Source organism: Hyperoodon ampullatus, assembly GCF_949752795.1.
Source record: "Hyperoodon ampullatus genome assembly, chromosome: 3".
Taxonomy (NCBI): Eukaryota; Metazoa; Chordata; class Mammalia; order Artiodactyla; family Ziphiidae; genus Hyperoodon; species Hyperoodon ampullatus.
This window is the reverse complement of record NC_136916.1, coordinates 151,569,648-151,592,024: the sequence shown is the minus strand read 5'-3', so window position 1 is coordinate 151,592,024 and position 22,377 is coordinate 151,569,648. Positions and strand designations below refer to the sequence as shown.

Sequence of the window (22,377 nt, the reverse complement as noted above, 5' to 3'; positions counted from 1 at the left end):
GCAAGATGTTGTTTGTGGTATACAAATCTAATGGATCCAAAACTCTCTTCGACAGGTATCTCTGGTACTGTGAGGTAACCGCTTCTAAAGTGCACAGTAAAACAACCCACCCCCACCCAGGCTGGCACCAGCCTGCAACCAAACATGAACAAATTCTGCTGCTAGTCAGATTTTTCCTTTTGACCTGGTTCCTGAGGTCTTTAAACCTGTGCAATGAAATTATTTATTGTTTTATTACAGAATACTTGTGTCCCACAGAGGAACCATAAATGAAATACGGTGCTGTGATGAGGAAATAATAACTAGCATTTTAAGATTTGGTTTTCTTTTCAGAAAGTCTAATATACCTATAATAAAGGTTAAAGCAATTTGTGTTTATTTTGCATTCTAGTGTTACTAATTTTAAAACAGCAATTCTAACAAAAATGCATCAATTGACTATTTCTAATTCTTATCTTTATCAAAAAACAACTGTATAAATTTACAACCAGCATTCTTTTTAAATTGTATAAATCTTCTCTTTAGAAAGGACTGCTAACAAGTGAAAATGAATGAGACAGCACCTTAGCAATTTTTTAGTAATAAAAAGTTCTTTTCAATCAAAGTCTTCCTTTGGGTTTTTTTTCTTGGCTTGGTTGATATGCCCTCCTCACAGCAAATTATCACTCACTATTTGAGCTCCACAGGTCCATTAAGCAGAGGAGAAAAAGAGACTGCAGAATTCTAATGTAAATTTATTAAATTAAATCTTGAAAATACGTGATGGTCTTGGGAAAAGATCCAGAAGAGGCGAATTCATTTGCTTGCAAAGGCCATAATCTGTTCCTGGAGGAAAAAATGAAACAAAGTGAGTGATGCTCTGACACTGTAAAGTATGTGGGCAGGTGAAGATAATACTTTATCTAAAGTGATTAAAGCAAAAATTTGGCAAAAGTCCCAGATAGATTCTCCTCCTGAGTCCCTCCAAAGTGTCTTTTAATGCAAGTTTCTCAGGAAAGAAGCTGGCCAAGCAGCAAAAGGAGTTTAAGCATCTTTATCTTTACAAGTCCCTATTCACTATTTTAAGCCCTTATATAAGGTTACTGCTTAGATGTGGGCCCTAGCACCAAAAACCCCGGAAGGGATATTTCTGCTCATAACCACTGGGGAAGGTACTCAGATAAAGATGATAATTTTACAGCCAAGAAAATTAATTCAAAGAAACCGAGTCATTGGTGAAGTCATTCCTCAGTGAGCAAGACTCTTGGAGATCTGGGAGAAAGAACTCTCTTACTTTGAGCGGAGATACTGCATTTGTAGCCTGCAAGCCCCACGTCCTGAGCAGCACCAGTGGGGTGGCACTGGTAGAATACAGCCGTTTTAGTAGGTCAGTAGCAGCCAGAAGAGCAGTGTTGTGACGCTGTCTGTCTGTTTCATAAGCTGTGAGGTGACTCATGGAGCCTGAAGGGAAAAGGAAAGGTTAAATCCCTAATTCAGTAGTGAAGTTTTCCTTCCTAGCAAACCAGATGCATTATGTCCACTACATCTAGCTACTGAGGGCCATTTTCCTGATCTTCCTGTATTATAGGACCTTGGGATACCTCTCTAAGGTACTTGAATCCTTACCTAAGTCTTTCCCATTGAAGGCTGCAGTCCTGAGGTGATGGAGCAAGCTGGAGATATCCCCAAAGCCCATGTTGGCACCTTGTCCTGCAAGTGGATGGACTCTGTGGGCTGCATCCCTAAGGATAAAGCAGAGTTCAGGTGTAGCCTCCAGCCTAGAGTGAAAAGGAGTGGCCCTGCTCTGTTATTATCTTACCCAATGAGTGCCAGCCGAGGCCGGACGTACTCTGCAGCATGTCCCAACCCAAGAGGAAACAGTACTCGGCTTTTGGCATCCACCTTGGCTACACTTGGGGGCAGCTGGCGAGCTGAGATCTTAGTGGGCTTCAGAAAGGCAACCGCATACTGCAGCATGGAGCCAGCCGAGTCGATGAAGTCTGTGTGGTTGGCATCACTCCACTGAGTAGCACCAGCCACAAAACAAAGTGAAATTTCATGAGCGACTCCAGCAGGGAATTAACAATCCAACAAGGCAACCATTTTATAACCACAGCCAAGGGTAGTGGGACCTAACACGCCTAAACTGATTTGTGTCACTAAAGTGACAAGCCCCTCAAACAAATGCAAAATGCAACTTCCCATCACTTCCCGCAGGCTTTAGGATCAAGCCAAACTACTCATGAGCTGCCCCTACCTACCTCTGAGCTTCACTTTCCACTAATCCTACCCTCAAAATGCACATGCCAGCCACAAAGTAGCTCACTCTACAACATGCCTCCACACACCCCTCTACTTAGAACGTCCTCCCACTTCTAGTTCACCAGGATAACACCTCAGAGCACGCAGAAGCTGTCACCCCTTTTTGTAAACCTCCCTCCAAACCTTCTTCTGTGTGTGTCTTTCTCCTCCATGCTCCCACAGTATCCTATGCATACTCTACCACTGTACCCAAACTGTCATTTCTGTATCTTTCTCCCTCACTTGACTGTGAGCTTCCTGAAAGCAGGGACTATGTCTCATTTGTCCAACTCCAGAGCCTTCTATATAGAAGCACTCATAACTCTTGCTGAATGAATGTACTGCAAAGGCCTATGCCAGGAATATATACTAAATGACCCATAAAGGGTCACCATTTATCTTGGAAGCCACTTCAGTGTGTTCAGTTCTTTTTATTCTTGTTGTTACTACAGAGCAGTGGAGCTTACGTTCTTCACTGTAAACCAGTGTGAAGTCATTAGCGAGGCAGTAGGGTTTGGTGGTTAAAAGCATAGGCTCAAGGGCCAGCCTGATTTCAGAACCCAGCTTTGCCACCAGCTGTATGACCTCAGGCAAGTTACCTGTCTCTAAGTGAGCAGGATAATAGTACCTACCTCAATGGTTCACTGAATTAAATACATGTAAAAAAAACTTTTCACCTGTACCTGGCACATAGTAAGTGCAGGATAAATGTTATCGATCATTATCATTAGTGAATTTAGATAATGTGACATTTGAACTCCAAAAATATTGGTGTCTGTATTATCTAAAGGCTATGTCTACTCCAGTAATCATTATCATTTGTTGAGTACCCTATAATGTACTAGGTATGTTCCAAGCATTTTACATAAATTCTCTTTCTAAGTCTTTAGACTTTTATTACTATTAAACCCTAAGAGGTTGGTGATACTATTTCCATTTTTCAGGAGATTAACAGGTAGAACCAATATTGAACCCACATCTCTCTACAAAGCTTACTCTTAAGCTCACTATGGAAGTGTGCTCAGCCCCTCCCCAGAAACATTTCTGATGAATCAGGCTTCAATGGTTCAGGTACTTGGCATCTGTTAAAAATTATCAAAGTATTACAGCTTCAAAAAAAGTTACTTATCCAAGTAACTACCACCCAGGCAGCTGTTTCAGTCAGCATAGCAGCAGCCCACAACCCTCAGAAGAGCACACAAATTAATTTCTTTGTTTTACATTTTCCTGAGTCCCCTCCTCCACATAATCCACATCAAGTGTTACAGGTTCAAAGGGGCAGCTGGGGGCCTCCCTGGTGGCGCAGTGGTTGAGAGTCCGCCTGCCGATGCAGGGGATACGGGTTCGTGCCCCGGTCTGGGAGGATCCCATATGCCGCGGAGCGGCTGGGCCCGTGAGCCATGGCTGCTGAGCCTGCGCATCCGGAGCCTGTGCTCCGCAACGGGAGAGGCCACAACAGTGAGAGGCCCGCGTACCACAAAAAAAAAAAAAAAAAAAAAAAAAAAAAAAAAAAAAGGGGCAGCTGGTTGGTTGTTCCTCTTTTCTTACTCAAAACCACCTTTCTGTATCTATCCCAGCAACATATCGTCAGCTGGCGATACTCACAAAGGCAGAGTTAACGGCATCCACAAACTTTTCCTCATCCATGATGACCAGCTCTGCTGCATGTTCATGGGATGTGGACCAAACCAAGGAACTCAAAGTGTCTGAGAGCTGTGTCAAAAGAACATCAATACCAAGGGCTAAAACTTCTGTTCTTAAGAGCTCTCAAGCACGAAGGAAGACAAGAAGGGGTAACAAAGCTAGCCTGGGCATATTCCCTTGAAACCAGAAAAAGGCTGAGAGAAAATGAAGTTCTATAAGAGGAAGGCTTGACATGTTCAAGCAGACTAGCCAGAAGGACTTCTTACCGGAAGCAGAGCAATGGGCCCGGAGGGGAGAAATCTCTGCCAAGCTACATTGTTTTCTGTGGCCTACAACAGAGAGAAGAGTTCTTGTGAGAAGTACCCAGTACCAATTATTATTGTTTTTTTTCCTAGGTCATAAGATATCTGTATGTATTTTATTTTTTATTTTTTTAACATCATTATTGGAGTGTAATTGCTTTACAATGGTGTGTTAGTTTCTGCTTTATAACACAGTGACTCAGCTATAGATATACATATATCCCCATATCTCCCCAGTGCCAATTAAACCCGAGCAAGGCCCCCAGATAGTGGGCTCAAGATCTTACCTCCGATAAATGCAGAGTAGCCACAACAGCGGACTGGTCATAGTTCCAGCTAACATTTTGGATTCCAGCAGCCTGCCGTACTCCTGAGTTGTGGCCATCTGCACCAATCTGCATGGAGACAAGAGCCTGCTGAGTCTTAAAACCTTTTAATTAACGAAACTGTTCCAGAAGTTTGTCTCTGCCTCCTAAGAGTTTTCTCTAGTTCCCACTGGTGGCAAGCCCATCTGTAGCAGGTAACTCTTTATCATGCCTGCCTCACTCCCAGCCCCTAGAAGGGTAGCCATACATATGCGATCCCAGCTTCAATTAACAGACCAAAGCTGGACATCTGATCCAAGAGGTGCCAGCCGTAGGTTAAACTGAGCCAAAGTCTCTTGATATTTCAACTAGAAAGCAATAAGGCAAGCGCTGGAGCTGAAGAATCCTGAAGTAAGGTTGGGAACGGCTGCCATGGAAAAGGGGAAGCTGATGAGCAGAAAGAGAAAAAAATGGGAGACGCAAGGAGATGAACGACTACAGGACTCCTGAGAGGGAATGAACAGCCTCAATTTCTGACCCTCTGATTCCTGTCCCTGTAAGGCCAGCTATCCTTTATTTCAAGACCTATGATGGTCCAAGAGATTGCTTACTGTACAGGATTTACAACAAAACCATCTTAACTGGGGTTGGTTTGAGTGGGTATGGGAGCTTTGCCTAAATTTAACTATAGCTTAGTTATAGCTTTGCCTAAAATTAACTATAGCTTAGATCTAAAACTAGAGATGCTAGAATCTAACAAGATGTGGATATGCGAGACCCCTGGCAAAATAAGAATCTTTAACTACCAACAATTTGGTCTGGAGGATGCTGCCATCACCTAGGGTAATATGAACCCAAGGGCTGGAGTCTGCCATGGAAAATGGATAAGGCCAGGTATAGCTGACTGCTTTGCTCTTGTAGAGAACGGTCACTCGGTCTAGGGAGGTCAAAAGAGAAAAAAACAAAACATTAGACAGTTGGCCCACAGGCTGAGGAAAAAACTAAAGCAAAGTCCCAAGACAGCTTATATTTATCTTATCATTTACTCCTAAACAGGAAAAGTAAAGATCTCAAAAATAACTCATGTGATCTATGCTATGGTCTAAGAGCTAATAAATAACAGAGGCCACAGGGATGAATCAGTGTGAGGAAAACAAGGACAAAAAAAAGGAAGCTCTCACTGAATTGTCACCTGCATGAGGCACTCTTCCCACCTTCATGATCCTACACCAGTTTCACTCTATGCCTACATGAACCCACATGTGTTTTCAAAGCAAATAGGGTGGGGAATACCACAGACTCAAACAAGTTCTAGATTTCATAAGATTTTTCTTCCCACTGGAAGTCATTTTACTTTTCTGATCATAAAAAAGTATATGCTTACTACTTTTACTTTGTGTAAAAGTCTGAACCACAAAGAAAGGTTTAAAAAGGGGGAAAAAATCACCTTTAATCATACCACTCAGAGACAGCTAGTTAAAGCTTTGTTGTATAGCTTTCCAAACAACTTCCTATGTGTGTATATGCACACACACACCACACACACACTCACACACACAAGTGGGATCATATGACACACTTTTTTTCACCAATATATTATGGGACATGTTTCTAAGTGACTATTAGATCTAAATTATCTTTAGGACCTCCCTGGTGGTGCAGTGATTAAGAATCCACCTGCCAATGCAGGGGACACGGGTTCAATCCCTGGTCCGGGAAGATCCCACATGCCGCGGAGCAGCTAAGCCCGTGCACCACAACTACTGAGCCTGTGCTCTAGAGCTCGCACGCCACAACTACTGAAGCCTGCGCACCTAGAGCCTGTGCTCCGCAACAAGAAAAGCCACAACAATGAGAAGTCCATGGACTGCAATGAACAGTAGCTCCCGCTCGCTGCAACCAGAGAAAGCCTGTGCGCAGCAACAAAGACCCAACACACCCAAAAAATTTTTTAAACAAATAAATTAATTAATTTTAAAAAGACAGACAATCTAGTTTTAAAATGAGCAAAAGATTTTAAATAGACACTTCTCCAAAGAAGATATACAAATAGGGACTTCCCTCGTGGTCCAGCGTTTAAGAATCCACCTTCCAATGCAGGGGACGCAGGTTCTATCTCTGGTAGGGGAACTAAGATCCCACATGCCGCGGGGCAACTAAGCCCACACACCACAACTAGAGAGAAGCCTGAGCACCGCAACGAAAGATCCCACATGCCACAACTAAGACCGAATACAGCCAAAAAAAAAAAAAAAAAGATATACAGATAGCCAACAAGTACATGAAAAGACACTCAACATTACTAGTCATCAGATAAATACAATCAAAACTACGAGATGGGACTTCCCTGGCAGTACAGTGGTTAAGATTCTGTGCTCCCAATGCAGGCGGCACAGGTTCACTCCCTGGTCGGGGAACTGAGATCCCACATACTGTGTGGTGTGGCCAAAAAAAATAAACAAAAAACCTACAATGAGATACCACTTCAGTTACTAGGACGGCTATTAAAAAAAAAAAAAAAAAAAGGTTGAGGGGAATAGTGTTGGTGGAGAAATTGGAACCCTTACATACTGTTGGTGGGAAAGGGACATGGTACAGCCTCTTTAAAGTTTGGCAGTTTATGAAAATGTTAAACATAGAATCATTACATGACCCAGCAATTCTACTCCTAAGTATCCACCCAGAAGAAATGAAACATGTCCACACAAAACCTTGTCCATAAATGTTCATAGCTTTATTCACAGTCACCAAAAAGTGGAAACAACCCAAAATGTCCATCAGCTGATGAATGGATAAACAAAATGTGATATATCCACACAATGAAATACTACTGGGCAGTAAAGAAGACTGGAGTACTGATACATACTACAACATGAATGAATCTCAAAAATGCATTTAGGGCTTCCCTGGTGGCGCAGTGGTTGAGAGTCCGCCTGCCGATGCAGGGGACACGGGTTCGTGCCCCGGTCCGGGAGGATCCCATATGCTGCGGAGCGGCTGGGCCCGTGAGCCATGGCCGCTGAGCCTGTGCGTCCGGAGCCTGTGCTCCGCAACGGGAGAGGCCACAACAGTGAGAGGCCCGCGTACCGCAAAAAAAAAAAAAAAAAAAAAAAAAGAGAGGGAGAAAGAACATCCCTGAGATAACTGTTAGAGGGCTTCTTTATGGTGGACATCAGTATCTGTAGAAGGGATCCTTCCAGTAAGTCCCAGAATAACTCTAAGATAGTTCATCTTCCAGAAAGTGAGTGGAAGATGGAAGAGATAGATACCTCACCTGACACAGCCTCCAGCTGCTTAGTGAGAGCATGCATGATGACATCGTTCTCCACTATATAGCCCATGTCATCTAAATTATCCTTATCGAACATTATCAGGGCTTCTGAGCAGGCATCCCACACCTGGAAACACAAAGGGAAAGTCTGTATTAAAACCCAAGGAAAAGGAAATATTACTCCAGTCAAACTGAGCACTGACTGAAGCAGAAAAGCCACAGTTTGTCAGTCCCTCTGGCAGGAAGTATAAGGTGGGAGGAAAATTCTCTCATGAATGCTTCCCTCCTACTTCCTTCGACTGAGTGTAAACTCTGTCTGAATTCCTCCCACATTTACAGAAAACCTGTAATGAGAGAATATGAACTCCAATATCTTAACTCAAGATAGACCAAGATAAACCAAAGGTGATAAAGGAGGCACCTGCATTCGCCGAAAGGCTCTGTATCTCATGTTGCAGATGTGGTCCCAGGCACCAAAACCTACAAAAGAAAGGAGTTATATAGAGACCAGAGCAACCTGATGGGACCGGCATCCCTCCTGGGTTCCCCTTTCTCTCTCCTTCCTGTTAAGTAAGAGGTTGTTTTCAGTGTTCTCCAATAATAGGGAAATACTCTTCACTTCTATCCTGTTTAATGCTAGGAGCTAAGCTACTCTGTTCCCCAGTTCAGATTATACAGCATGAAAAAGACCCAGCTTTCATGATCAAAGGTCAAATCACATTAAAGTGGGGGAAATAATAAAGTGGGGGAAATAAACCAAATCCGTATTTTCTTTTCCTTCATCATCCTATTGAGGATACGAACTCCCTAGATAAAGACTATTTTTTGCTTAATTCCAGAGCACTAAACCGATTCATTCATTGAGGAAATATTTATTGAGCACTTACTATGTGCCAGATACACTTCTAGGTACTGAGCATAAAGCAGGAAACCAAACAGACAAATCTCTGCCCTTCAGCAGCTGACATTCTAGTTGGAGAGATAGACAATTAAAAAAAATTCATAATAAAATGTCAGGTAGTGTTATAAAGAAAAACAAAGCAGTATAAGGAGCTAGAGAGTCATGCAAGAGTTTAATTTTAGATGGGGTGTTTCTAGATAGGATGGCTTGAGGGAGTAACATTTGACAAAGACCTTAAGACAATTTGCTAACTGGTTCCATGTGTACACATCCATCTACACCCTACAAGCACTTAGCATTCAGGCTCCCCAGCCCCCTATAGGGCTGACTCTGGAAATGAAGAGTATGCTGTTACTAGAAGCAAATGATCGTAATTAGTTCATATAGTTTCAATTCCACCAATTCATAATGACCCGACACTACAAATGATGTCTACATGGACCCACATGTCCCAGAGGTGTCTTCCTCAGACTGCGAGTTGACACATGAACAATTACAGGGGTCCTCATCTTCGACTATGTACTAGACTTACCAACCCCACCCTCCTATTCCCACCCATCTCAGTGAGCTCCCTCCTCGCCAGATGCTCTGCTGACTCTGCTCTATGGGACACACTGGAAAGTCAAGAGAGACAGGAGATTGGTTCTACGACAGAGGATCTTCTACTCACTACTGAGAAGGGTTGTGGAGCCAGGGGAAATGGAGCTGACCCTGTTGCTGTAAGTTTCTGGCAATTTCCCCAGTACTTTCTTTGGACCTGCTTCTAGCAACAGGATTTTCTTGTCACAAAAGTGAATATCATATCCTAAAAAAAAAAAAAGAATATAATGTTATATCATTTTAGGAAAATCAGAATTTATTCTTTCTCATTTCCAAGAGAAGCAACATATTAACTAATCCCTTAGCCCTCAGGATACAAATTTCTTACACACATAAAAAGGAAAACATCATGTGGCATCCTAAGCAATAACGTATACTACCATTTCAGTCACGCAAAGCACCCTGCCCATGGTGGTAAGGCCTCTCCAGACAGTCTAACACCCGCCATGTGCAAAGACACAAATAATGGCAAAACCCATAGCAAATGAACAGACTGCCCTAGAAAGGAAAAGTGAAGAAAGGAAGGCTATAGTATTTAGACACCAGATATTTACAATCTACAAAGTATTAAGTCACTAAAAATTACAAATCCTGTTCAATGGAAAAATGGGGTTAATAAGCAAAATTCATTGCGGCCTCAAGATTAAGTCAAAGATAAAGAGCTTGTGAAATAAAAGGGGGCCAAAAAATAACATCAACTGTGCCTAAAAATCTGGTCCTAAAACATCTGTATAGGGCTTCCCTGGTGGCACAGTGGTTGACAGTCCGCCTGCCGATGCAGGGGACACGGGTTCGTGCCCCGATCTGGGAAGATCCCACATGCCGCGGAGCGGCTGGGCCCGTGAGCCTTGGCCGCTGAGCCTGCACGTCCGGAGCCTGTGCTCCCTCTGCAACGGGAGAGGCCACAACAGTGAGAGGCCCGCGTACCAAAAAAACAAAAAAAAAACAAAAAAAATCTGTATAGTGAAGTAAAAAGAGGACTTGGAGACCCTGTTACTGGGTCACTGCAGCACAAACACAAGTCCTTCCACAGTGTCTCAGAGAAAGGTGCAGCGAAAAGATAAGCAGTGAGTTGCATGTGACAGAATTTACCAGAGAAGAAACACTGCAGGTTTTACTTAGTAACGGTGAGAGAAACCCCACAGACCTTGACCCCTCTTTTTATTTTGGTATCTAAATGAGAAGAAAGGCACTATTATTACATACGACAAAGAAAGTGTGAAAATCAAGGCTGGCTCCAGTCAAAAAGGAGTGAACTGCACTGAACCCACCAGGTCAGCACGGCGCTCCCGGTCGTGCGGCAGCACCTGAGCAGCAGTTCTGCCATGGAGGATGGGAGAGGGGCTGTGCCCGCAGACAGGGCTACTTTCTGGCCCATCACATCTCTAGGCTTTGATCTAACAGCAGCCACGGCAACCGAATGCTGCCTGCCACCTGCTCCCTACGGCTCCTACTCCCTGAAGCCTCACCTCCCCAGCAGTGTTCTCTGTACCACACCCGCACACCTCCACCCCCAGGAGAGGTCAGCTGCTTGCTCCTCTAGGGTAGCTTTCATTTCATTCTTCCTTCTGTTAGTTATTTACAAATCTTTCTCCTTTGCTAGATTTTAAATTCCGTGGAGGCCAGGAGTCATTTCTTTTCCTATCGCTGTACGTCCCCAGCAGCAAATTGCTGTTATCTCCTCAATCTATAAAATAGGTAATGTCTTAACAGACATTTTTGTTAAATGAGAAACCAGGAAATATATAGGAAAACAGTTAGATTTCCATCCCATATTTGCCCTGGTGAGTAGAAATAGAAAAATTATAAAAATATCTATTTTAGACTATAATACCATTACACTTAAAGGCACAAACATATATATGACTTAGCTATTGACTGAATTAAATGAAATTATAAATTGTAGGTGACTATCTAAATTTTAACCTTGAAATCACTTCACTCTATATAGAATCCAAGTTAATTCTGATTTATCAAATAACAACCCAGTGCCATAAATTAATAACCTGCCACACGTTTATGAATAACAGTAGGTTATTATACTAATAATGTTTACTTTTTTCCTGTATATCTATAAGCAAAATTCCATAGAATCACTATTATCATTATCACCATCACTGCTAATGTTTATTAACACCTATATGCCAAGTACAATTATATATGATTTACTGTAGTATCATCTGATATAATCCATACCACAGTTTTATGAAGAAAGAAAAGCTATTTTGCTCTAATTATAGAGATGAGAAAAACCAATGTACAGAAATTGTGAGTAATTTATATAATTCCACCCAAATAGAACGTATTGGAGACAAGACTAAGGATTCAAATACATGTAATCTTATATGGACACTTGTTTCTTTACCATTTAACTTCCTTTAAAGGAAAGTTCCTTCTTATTTAAGAAAATCAGAAAAACAATCAGGAGGGAGATTGGCTCAAGATGGCGGAGTAGAAGGACGTGCTCTCACTCCCTCTTGTGAGAGCACCAGAATCACAACTAACTGCTGAATAATCATCGACAGGAAGACACTGGAACTCACCAAAAAAGATACCCCACATCCAAAGACAAAGGAGAAGCCGTAATGAGACAGTAGGAGGGGCGCAATCACAATAAAATCAAATCCCATAACTGCTGGGTGGGTGACTCACAAACTGGAGAACACTTATACCACAGAAGTCCACCCAGTGAAGTGAAGGTTCTGAGACCCATGTCAGGCTTCCCAACCTGGGGGTCCGGCAATGGCAGGAGGAATTCCTAGAGAATCAGCCTTTGAAGGCTAGCAGGATTTGACTGCAGGACTTCAACAGGACTGGACGAAACAGACGACTCCACTCCTGGAGGGCACACACAAAGTAGTGTGCCCATCAGGACCAAGGGGAAGGAGCCGTGACCCCATAGGTAGGTCTGGAGACTGAACCAGACCTACCTGCTAGTGTTGGAAGGTCTCCTGAAGAGGCGGGGGGTGGCTGTGTCTCACTGTGAGGACTAGGACACCGGCAGCAGAAGTTCTGGGAAGTACTCCTTGGCGTGAGCCCTCCCAGAGTCTGCCATTAGCCCCACCAAAGAGCTGGGGTAGGCTCCAGTGTTGGGTCACCTCAGGCCAAACAACCAGCAAGGAGGGAACCCAGCCCCACCCATCAGCAGACAAGCGGATTAAAGTTTTACTGAGCTCTACCCACCAAAGCAACAGCCAGCTCTACCCACCACCAGTCCCTCCCATCAGGAAACTTCACAAGCCTCTTAGATAGCCTCATCCACCAGAGGGCAGACAGCAGAAGCAAGAAGAACTACAATCCTGCAGCCTGTGGAACAAAAACCATATTCACAGAAAGATAGAAAAGATGAAAAAGCAGAGGGCTATGTACCAGATGAAGGGACAAGATAAAACCCCAGAAAAACAACTAAATGAAGTGGAGATAGGCAACCTTCCAGAAAAAGAATTCAGAATAATGACAGTGAAGATGATCCAGGACCTCGGAAAAAGAATGGAGGCAAAGGTCGAAAAGATGCAAGAAATGTTTAACAAAGATCTAGAAGAATTAAAGAACAAACAAACAGAGATGAACAACACAATAACTGAAATGAAAAATACACTAGAAGGAATCGATAGCAGAATAACTGAGGCAGAAGAATGGATAAGTGACCTGGAAGACAAAATGGTGGAATTCACTTCTGCGGAACAGAATAAAGAAAAAAGAATGAAAAGAAATGCAGACAGTCTAAGAGAACTCTGGGACAATATTAAGTGCAGCAACATTCGCATTATAGGGGTCCCAGAAGGAGGAGAGAGAGAAAGGACCTGAGAAAATATTTGAAGAGATTATAGTCGAAAACTTCCCTAACATGGGAAAGGAAGGAGCCACCCAAGTCCAGGAAGTGCAGAGAGTCCCATACAGGATAAACCCAAGGAGAAGCACACCGAGTCACATAGTAATCAAACTGACAAAAATTAAAAAGAAAGAAAAATTATTGAAAGCAGCAACGGAAAAACAACAAATAACATACAAGGGAACTCCCATAAGGTTAACAGCTGATTTTTCAGCAGAAACTCTACAAGCCAGAAGGGAGTGGCATGATATACTTAAAGTGATGAAAGGGAAGAACCTACAACCAAGATTACTCTACCCCACAAGGATCGTATTCAGATTTGAAGGAGAAATCAAAAGCTTTACAGACAAGCAAAAGCTTTACAGACAAGCAAAAGCTAAGAGAATTCAGCACCACCAAACCAACAAATGCTAAAGGAACTTCTCTAAATGGGCAACACAAGAGAAGAAAAGGACCTACAGAAACAAACCCAAAACAATAAAGAAAATGATAATAGGAACATATATATCGATAATTACCTTAAACGTGAATGAATTAAATGCTCCAACCAAAAGACACAGGCTTACTGAATGCATACAAAAACAAGACCCATAAATATGCTGTCTACAAAAGACCCACTTCAGACCTAGGGACACATTCAGACTGAAAGTGAGGGGATGGAGAAAGATATTATATGCAAATGGAAATCAAAAGAAAGCTGGAGGGGGCTTCCCTGGTGTGCAGTGGTTGAGAGTCTGCCTGCCGATGCAGGGCACACGGGTTCGTGCCCCGGTCCGGGAAGATCCCACATGCCGCGGAGCAGCTAGGCCCGTGAGCCATGGCCGCTGAGCCTGCGCATCCGGAACCTGTGCTCCGCAACGGGAGAGGCCACAACAGTGAGAGGCCCACATACGGAAAAAAAAAAAAAAAAAAAAAAAAAAAAACCTTAAAATTTGTATGGAGACAGAAAAGACCCCAAATAGCCAAATCAGTCTTGAGGGGAAAAAATGGAGCTGGAGGAATCAGACTCCCGGACTTCAGACTATACTACAAAGCTACAGTAATCAAGACAATATGGTACTGGCACAAAAACAGAAACACAGATCAATGGAACAAGATAGAAAGCCCAGAGATAAACCCACGCACCTATGGTCAAATAATCTATGACGGGGCTTCCCTGGTGGCGCAGTGGTTGAGAGTCCGCCTGCCGATGCAGGGGACACGGGTTCGTGCCCCGGTCCGGGAGGATCCCACATGCCGCGGAGCGGATGGGCCCATGAGCCATGGCCGCTGAGCCTGAGCATCCAGAGCCTGTGCTCTGCAACGGGAGAGGCCACAACAGTGAGAGGCCCGCGTACCGCAAAAAAAAAAAAAAAAAAACTATGACAAAGGAGGCAAGGATAATACAGTGGAGAAAATACAGTCTCTTCAATAAGCGGTGCTGGGAAAACTCGACAGCTACATGTAAAAGAATGAAATTAGAACATTCCCTAACACCATACACAAAAATAAACTCAAAATGGATTAGAGACCTAAATGTAAGACTGGACACTATAAAACTCTTAGAGGAAAACATAGGAAGAACACTCTGTGACATAAATCACAGCAAGATCTTCTTTGATCCACCTCCTAGGGTAATGGAAATAAAAACAAAAATAAATGGGACCTAATGAAACTTAAAAGCTTTTGCAAAGCAAAGGAAACTACAAACAAGACAAAAATACAACCCTCAGAATGGGAGAAAATATTTGCAAACAAATCAATGGACAAAGGATTAATCTGCAAAATATATAAATAGCTCATGCAGCTCAATATTAAAAAAAAAACAACCCAATCCAAAAATGGGCAGAAGACCTAAACAGACATTTCTCCAAAGAGGACATACAGATGGCCAAGAAGCACATGAAAAGCTGCTCAACATCACTAATTATTAGGGAAATGCAAATCAAAACTACAATGAGGTATCACCTCACACCAGTTAGAATGGGCATCATCAGAAAATCTACAAACAACAAATGCTGGAGAGGGTGTGGAGAAAAGGGAACCCTCTTGCACTGTTGGTGGGAATGTAAATTGATACAGCCACTATGGAGAACAGTATGGAGGTTCCTTAAAAAACTAAAAATAGAATTACCATATGACCCAGCAATCCCACTACTGGGCACATACCCAGAGAAAACCATAATTCAAAAATACACATGCACCCCAATGCTCACTGCAGCACTATTTACAATAGCCAGGTCATGGAAGCAACCTAAATGCCCATCAACAGACGAATAGATAAAGAAGATGTGGTACATATATACAATGGAATATTACTCAGCCATAGAAGGGAATGAAATTGGGTCATTTGTAGAGACGTGGATGAATCTAGAGACTGTCATACAGAGTGAAGTAAGTCAGAAAGAGAAAAACAAATATCGTATATTAACGCATATATGTGGAATCTAGAAGAATGATACAGATGAACCGGTTTGCAGGGCAGAAACTGAGACACAGATGTAGAGAACAAACCTATGGACACCAAGGGGGGAAAGCAGCGGCGGGTGAGGGTGGGGGTGTGATGAACTGGGAGATTGGGACTGACCTGTATACACTAATGTGTGTAAAATCGATGACTAATAAGAACCTGCTGTATAAAAAAATAAGTAAAATAAAATTCAAAAATTCAAAAAAAATAATAAAAACAAACAAAACAATCAGGAGAAAATTTGGTGAGAGAATATTCAGAAGAGACAACAACTAAAAAGAAAAAGAAAATTTTCTGAAATGGAAGTAAGTTTAGTCTGTTCTAGAAATATCCTGTCCACTAGAAATAACAGAATATGCAAAATAATAAAAATAATGTGACACATAATTTTAAATTTTCTAGAAGCCACATTTAAAAAGTAAAAATAAAGTGGTTAATTACATTAGCTAATTTTGCTTTAGTTTATCTAATATATCCAAAATAATAGCATTATGAATATTAACAATGACAAAATTGAGATATTTTACATTAAGTTTTATACTGCCTTTAAAATGTGGTATGTATTTTACACTTACAGAACAAATGCATTTAGATTAGAATATGGTAAATACGGTATCATATTTTAAGTGATCGGTAGTCACGTGTGACTGGTAGCTACCATATTGGACAATGCAGCTCTAGAGACTGAAGGGTGACCACTGTCTCTGACGGTGCCTACGGAAGAGAATGGATCAAGGTGAATTTGGAGCGAGAGATAATATACAGATCAAATAGTGCCTTCTAGACAGTGGCAGGAAATTTGGACCATATCCTAACTACGGTAGGAGTCACTGGAGGGTTTTCAGTAGATTGAGATGATGTGATCACTGCCTGTTCTAGTCCAGCTGGGCTGTTATATCAAAACACCACAGAAAAAAAAAAAAAGAAAATCAGAAACTCTGGATTTTAATCCCAGCTCTCACTGTTTCTAGCTTTATGACATAGTACAATCAGCTCATCACCTACAAATGCATGTATAACATTATATATGTTATAAATTTCCTTTAGTCAAAATAAATTAGGGACTTCCCTGGTGGCGCAGTGGTTAAGAATCCGCCTGTCAATGCAGGGGACACAGGTTCAAGCCCTGGTCCAGGAAGATCCCACATGCCACCGAGCCACAACTACTGAAGCCCACGTGCTCTAGGGCCTGTGCTTTGCAACAAGGGAAGCCACTGCAATGAGAAGTAGGCGCACCTCAAAGAAGAGTAGTCCCCGCTCGCCACAACTAGAGAAAGCCCACGTGCAGAAACAAAGACCCAACACAGCCAAAAATAAATAAGTAAAATAAATAAATTTTTAAAAAATTAGATTTCCAAGCACATAAAATATAGCCAGGTCCAATATTTTATTTTATTTTTCAATATTTTATTTTTTAGCTATTTAATATAACATTTTAGGGGTTTCCTGGTCGTGCAGTGGTTAAGAATCCGCCTGCCAATGCAGGGGACACGGTTTCAACCCCTGGTCCAGGAAGATCCCACATGCCGCAGAGCAACTAAGCCCATTCGCCACAACTACTGAGCCTGCGCTCTAGAGCCCATGAGCCACAACTACTGAGCCCATGTGCCACAACTACTGAAGCCCGCGTGCCTAGAGCCTGTGCTCCACAAGAGGAGCCACCCCAATGAGAAGCCCGTGCACCGCAACGACGAGTATCCCCTGCTCGCCGCAACTAGAGGAAGCCCGCACGCAGCAATGAAGACCCAACACAGGCAAAAATAAATAAATATTTTTAAAATTTATTAAAAAATAATATAACATTTTAGGAAACTAGCTTGGAGAAAAAAATATTAGAGAATATCACTTACAAATAACAATGTGAGAGGGAAATATAGGTATTTCGAGCGTAAAACATAAACTAATGTGAGTCTGAAGAAGAAAAGAATCAAGGAAAACATAAAAACTGACCTATACGGAAATATGAAGAGCCAGCTGGAAATTTTTCACTTTAAAGCAGCTGCCTAAAATTAAGTGGATGTTGAATTATAAAGGTTGATCAGCATATAAACTACTGACAAAGAATATTCTTTAGGATACATGCCATGATGATCAAGGGAGACAGTAGCATGCACAAAATCCCAAGCAGGTAGTTTACTTGACTCCACAGGCACCTGCTCAAGGACAGAGTCTCCTCACAGTGTTCAGCTCCATCTATTTTATAGGAAAAAAGCAGAGGCTTGCTCACTGAATAAATTGCATGAAAGATTTCCAAACCTCCCCCCCGCCCCCCGAGAGCTTCAACTTTCATGTTTTAACATTCAGTGTTTTCTCTGAGCTTTTTAAATAGCAAATTAGCTGGTGTGTGAATGTTTCTTTTGTAAACCTACGCTTGGTAGTTTTGACTGACTTAGAGTCAGTGATTCTTACATCCTGGTGTACTCGGCCCATGACCTTTTTTTTGTAAACTTACACAGAGAATTCTGTATTGCCAGTATCTGTTTAAAGTCAGCCCTGACTTTAAGAATTTATACTTTTGGGAAAGAATTTATACTTTTGGGACTTCCCTGGTGGCACAGTGGTTGAGAGTCCGCCTGCCAATGCAGGGGACACGGGTTCGATCCCTGGTCCAGGAAGATCCCACAGGCTGCGGAGCAACTAAGCCCGTGCGCCACAACTATTGAGCCCGCGTGCTGCAACTACTGAAGCCCACGCAGCTAGAGCCTGCGCTCTGCAACAAGAGAAGCCACTGCAATGAGAAGCCCACGCACCACAATGAAGAGTAGCCCCCGCTCGCCACAACCAGAGAAAGCCAGTGTGCAGCAACGAAGACCCAATGCAGCCAAAAAAAAAAAAGTTTACACTTCTAAGGAAAAGACAGAAAAATAAACAATTAAAATACAGAATTCTGTAAGTTTATAAAAGAATTGCTGCTTTCCCTCCTTGAAATGTGGGTAAATGGGGATGAGAAAAAGAACAATATAGGAAGGAAAAAAAGTTATACAAAGAAGATAGCAAAACACCAAATTTTAACAAAATTAACAAAAATTTAGTAAAACTAAAAAATTTTTCAGGTACACATCATACAAAATTGTATAAAAAGTTAGGAGGTGAAGTCACTACGAGACAATTAAGTCTTCCCAGTGTTTTTCATTCTCAAAGCGTGGTCTTCAGATCTCCTGCATCCATCTCTGGAGATTATTTGTTAAAAATACAGGCTCCTGGGCCCCACCTGGACAAACTGAGTCAGAGTCACTGGAAGTGGAACCTGGAATCCTCATTTTAAAAATGTGCTCCACAGACTGGTAACAACGATTGCCTTTGAGGAGAATTGGATGGCTAACAATTAGAAATGGAAGTCTTACTATGCATTCTTTATACTATATATCCTATGCACTTTTGTATTTCAAAATTCTTATGTGTTATGTCCCTGTCTTAGTTACTCAAAGCCCAAAATCAAAACCAAACAAAAAACCCAGATGATTCTTAAACATGCTCAAGCTTGAGAAGCACCATTATAGTCCATTTACCGATAGGTAAAACCAAAATGGCTGTCAGGGAGCAAGGGTATATATGTCAGAAAGTCTTGTCAGTCTCAAAAAGGATTTGTATTTCCTAATTACCAACTTTTGAGAGCAAGTTACTTAACCTTTCTGAGCTTTAACTTTCTTATCTGCACAATCTAAAATCAAGAGTATTATGACAATTAAATAAAATATAGGGAATTCCCTGGCAGTCCAGTGGTTAGGACTCGGCACTCTCACTGCTGGGCCCAGGTTCAATCCCTGGTCGGGATCCAAGATCCTGAAAGCCACTTGGCACAGAAAAGAAAAAAGTATATATATGTATGTGTATATATATATATACATACATATATATGTATGTATATATATATACACATACATATATATGTATGTATATATATATGCAAAATACTTTAAAAGATGCCTATCTATAGCAAGTGCTCAATAGCTGATAACTATGTTTTACAAAATTACTTTGAGACTCAAGCCCATTAGCTCATACAAAGCACTGCTTCCCACCAGTTTCCTAGAAGAGGAACTTCCTAGGGAAGATGTGACTAACACCCCAGAACTGAAATCAGAAAAGACTTTCTCACTGTTAGTGACCTTTAATTTGTGAAGCCAGAAAACTCAAATCCAATTTCTGAAAGTCGCCGTACAGTTGTTAAAAGCAAAAGAATTTGGTTGCCTGGGTTCAAATTCTGACTCTGCCTGGTGTGAGACTGTGGTCCTTACTTAACCTCGTTTCTTCATATAAAAGATGAAACTATCTACCCCACAAGGTAGTGGAGCAGCCTAAACTATACATGTAAAAGCAAAATCCTTACCTTAACTTGCATACAAAGTTTAACTCAAAGTGGATCATAGCCTTAAATGTAAGAGCTAAAACTATAAAACTCTTAGAAGAAAACACAGGAGCGAAACTTCGTGACTTTGGGTTAGATAATGATTTCTTAGATATGACACCATAGCACAAGTGGCAAGAGACTGATAAGCTGGACTTCACCAAAATTAAAAATTTCTGTGCTTCAAAGGACACTATCAAGAAAGTGAAAAAACAACCCACAAAATGGGAGAACATATTTGCAAATCATTTATCTGATAAGGGGCTTGTACCCAGAATACATAAAAAAACTCTTACAACTCAATAATAAGAAGACAGGGCCTCCCTGGTGGCGCAGTGGTTGAGAGTCCGCCTGCCGATGCAGGGGATACGGGTTCGTGCCCCGGTCTGGGAGGATCCCATATGCCGCGGAGCGGCTGGGCCCGTGAGCCATGGCTGCTGAGCCTGCGCATCCGGAGCCTGTGCTCCGCAACGGGAGAGGCCACAACAGTGAGAGGCCCGCGTACCACAAAAAAAAAAAAAAAAAAAAAAAAAAAAAAAAAAAAAAAAGAAGACAAATAGCCCAGTTTAAAAATGGGCAAAGGTTCTGAATAGACATTTCTCCAAAGAAGACATACAAATGACCAATAAACATATGAAAGAATATTCAACATCATTAGTCATTAGGGAAATGCAAATCAAAACCAGGAGATATCACCTCACACTCACTAGTATAACCAGGAACAAAAAGACAGTAACAGTGCTGTCCAGGACGTGGAGAAATTAGACCCCTCGGAACTTCCCTGGTGGTGCAGTGGTTAAGAATCCGCCTGCCAATGCAGGGGACACGGTTTCGAGCTCTGGTCTGGGAAGATCCCACATGCTGAGGAGCAACTAAGCCTGTGCGCCACAACTACTGAGCCTGTGCTCTAGAGCCTGCGAGCCACAACTACTGAGGCCTGCGCGCCTAGAGCCCGTGCTCCGCAACAAGAGAAGCCACCTCAATGAGAAGCCCGCGCACCACAACAAAGAGTAGCCCCTGCTCACCGCAACTAGAGAAAGCCCGCGTGCAGCAACGAAGACCCAACGCAGCCAAAAATAAATAAATGAATGAAAAAAAATTAAGGAATGCCTTTCTTTCCAAAAAAAAAAGAAAGAAAGAAATTAGACCCCTCATTTATTGCTGGTGGGAATGTAAAATAGTGCAGCCAGTCTGGAACACTGGCAGTTCTTCAAAATGTTAAACACAGAGTTTACCATATGACCCTGCAAATCCACTCCTAGGAATATATCCAAGATAACCAAAAATATATGCTTACACAAAAGCTTGTACAGAAAATGATAGTAGCATTATTTGTTATAGCCCCGAAGTGAAAACGACTCAAACGTCCATCACCTGATGAATTAATAAACAAAATATGCTATATCCACACAAAATATTACTTAGCCATAAAAAGGAACGAAGTACTGGCACATGCTACAACCTGGATGAACTTTGAAAACATTAAGCAGATTCCATGTCTATGGATGGAAATGTCCAGAAAAAGCCAATCTATAGAGATAGAAAGTACATGAGTGGTTGCCAGGAGCTGAGGAGATTGGGGGGACATGGGCAGTGATTACTAATGGGTTTGGGTTTCTTTTGGGGGTGATAAAAATGTTCTAAAATTTATTGTGGCAATGGCTGCACAACTCTGTGACTATACTAAAAATCATTAAATTCTATGCTTTAAATGGGTAAACTTTACGGTATGCAAATTATATCTCAATGAAGCTGTTTAAAAAACAACATCAACAAAAAACTGCCTAGCCTAGCTAAACAGACAATGCCGGATTACTTCCAACTGTGTCCAGAACTAAATAACCTTGGGCGGGTCTGTTTCCCCACGCTTTGGAAGGACTCCTAAGGAGTCCCTCCCACTTTTGACCCTTCGGAATCCTGAAGGAACAAACGTTTGCCCCCGGGGTTCTGGGGTTCCTCTGGGCAGGGAATGGACCACAAGATCTACAACGCTTAGACCTTGGGCAAACAGTGCCAGGGCTCACACGGTCCTCATCGTTCCTCTACGGCCCCGCTCCCCGCCGCTATCGGCCAGATGCGCTTACCCAAGGCACAAGCCATAGCGGCGCCCACCAGGCCTCCCCCGGACACCACCACATCGTACACTGTGTCTGACGAGGCGCCGGCCCACCTCCGGCAGGAGACCAGCGGGCCCCTCCGGGCAGCGGCAGGGGCAGTCCCCCACCGGATCCTAGCGAGCCGGGCCGCCATGGTCCTGATCTGCACCGTAATTGGCGTCCCGCTGGGCCCGCCTGAGGTTAGCACTTCCGGAGCATAGCTCTCCAGTCACAGGCCGCTTGAGCCGCCACCTCAAACCGGAAGTGTAACGTGCGAAGAGAATAGGCCAATCAGAAAACGACTTTCCCTGCTTGGGCGGGAGAGATTAGAGGCTCCCTGGGAAGGGGA

The 22,377-nt window shown here is 42.4% G+C and overlaps 1 protein-coding gene across 2 annotated transcripts; it reads right to left on the bottom strand.

Moving 5' to 3' along the window:
• Nucleotides 1-174: 174 nt before the first annotated feature.
• Nucleotides 175-22,182, bottom strand: COQ6 (coenzyme Q6, monooxygenase; the record flags this gene model as incomplete). 2 transcript variants are annotated; one of them, XM_079700653.1, is made up of 12 exons in its annotated part: nt 175-825; nt 1,274-1,440; nt 1,606-1,721; nt 1,799-2,001; nt 3,886-3,993; nt 4,191-4,253; nt 4,514-4,621; nt 5,338-5,468; nt 7,806-7,929; nt 8,224-8,282; nt 9,374-9,508; nt 22,017-22,182. In XM_079700653.1, 12 exons carry the CDS (start codon nt 22,180-22,182, stop codon nt 796-798), a joined length of 1,410 nt encoding a protein of 469 aa, XP_079556779.1. In that variant the 3' UTR covers nt 175-795. The 2 variants fall into 2 exon arrangements, with proteins under 2 accessions (XP_079556779.1, XP_079556780.1); XM_079700654.1 differs by lacking the exons at nt 3,886-3,993; nt 9,374-9,508; nt 22,017-22,182 and having other exon boundaries at nt 8,224-8,268.
• Between the last annotated feature and the right edge of the window lie 195 nt (nt 22,183-22,377).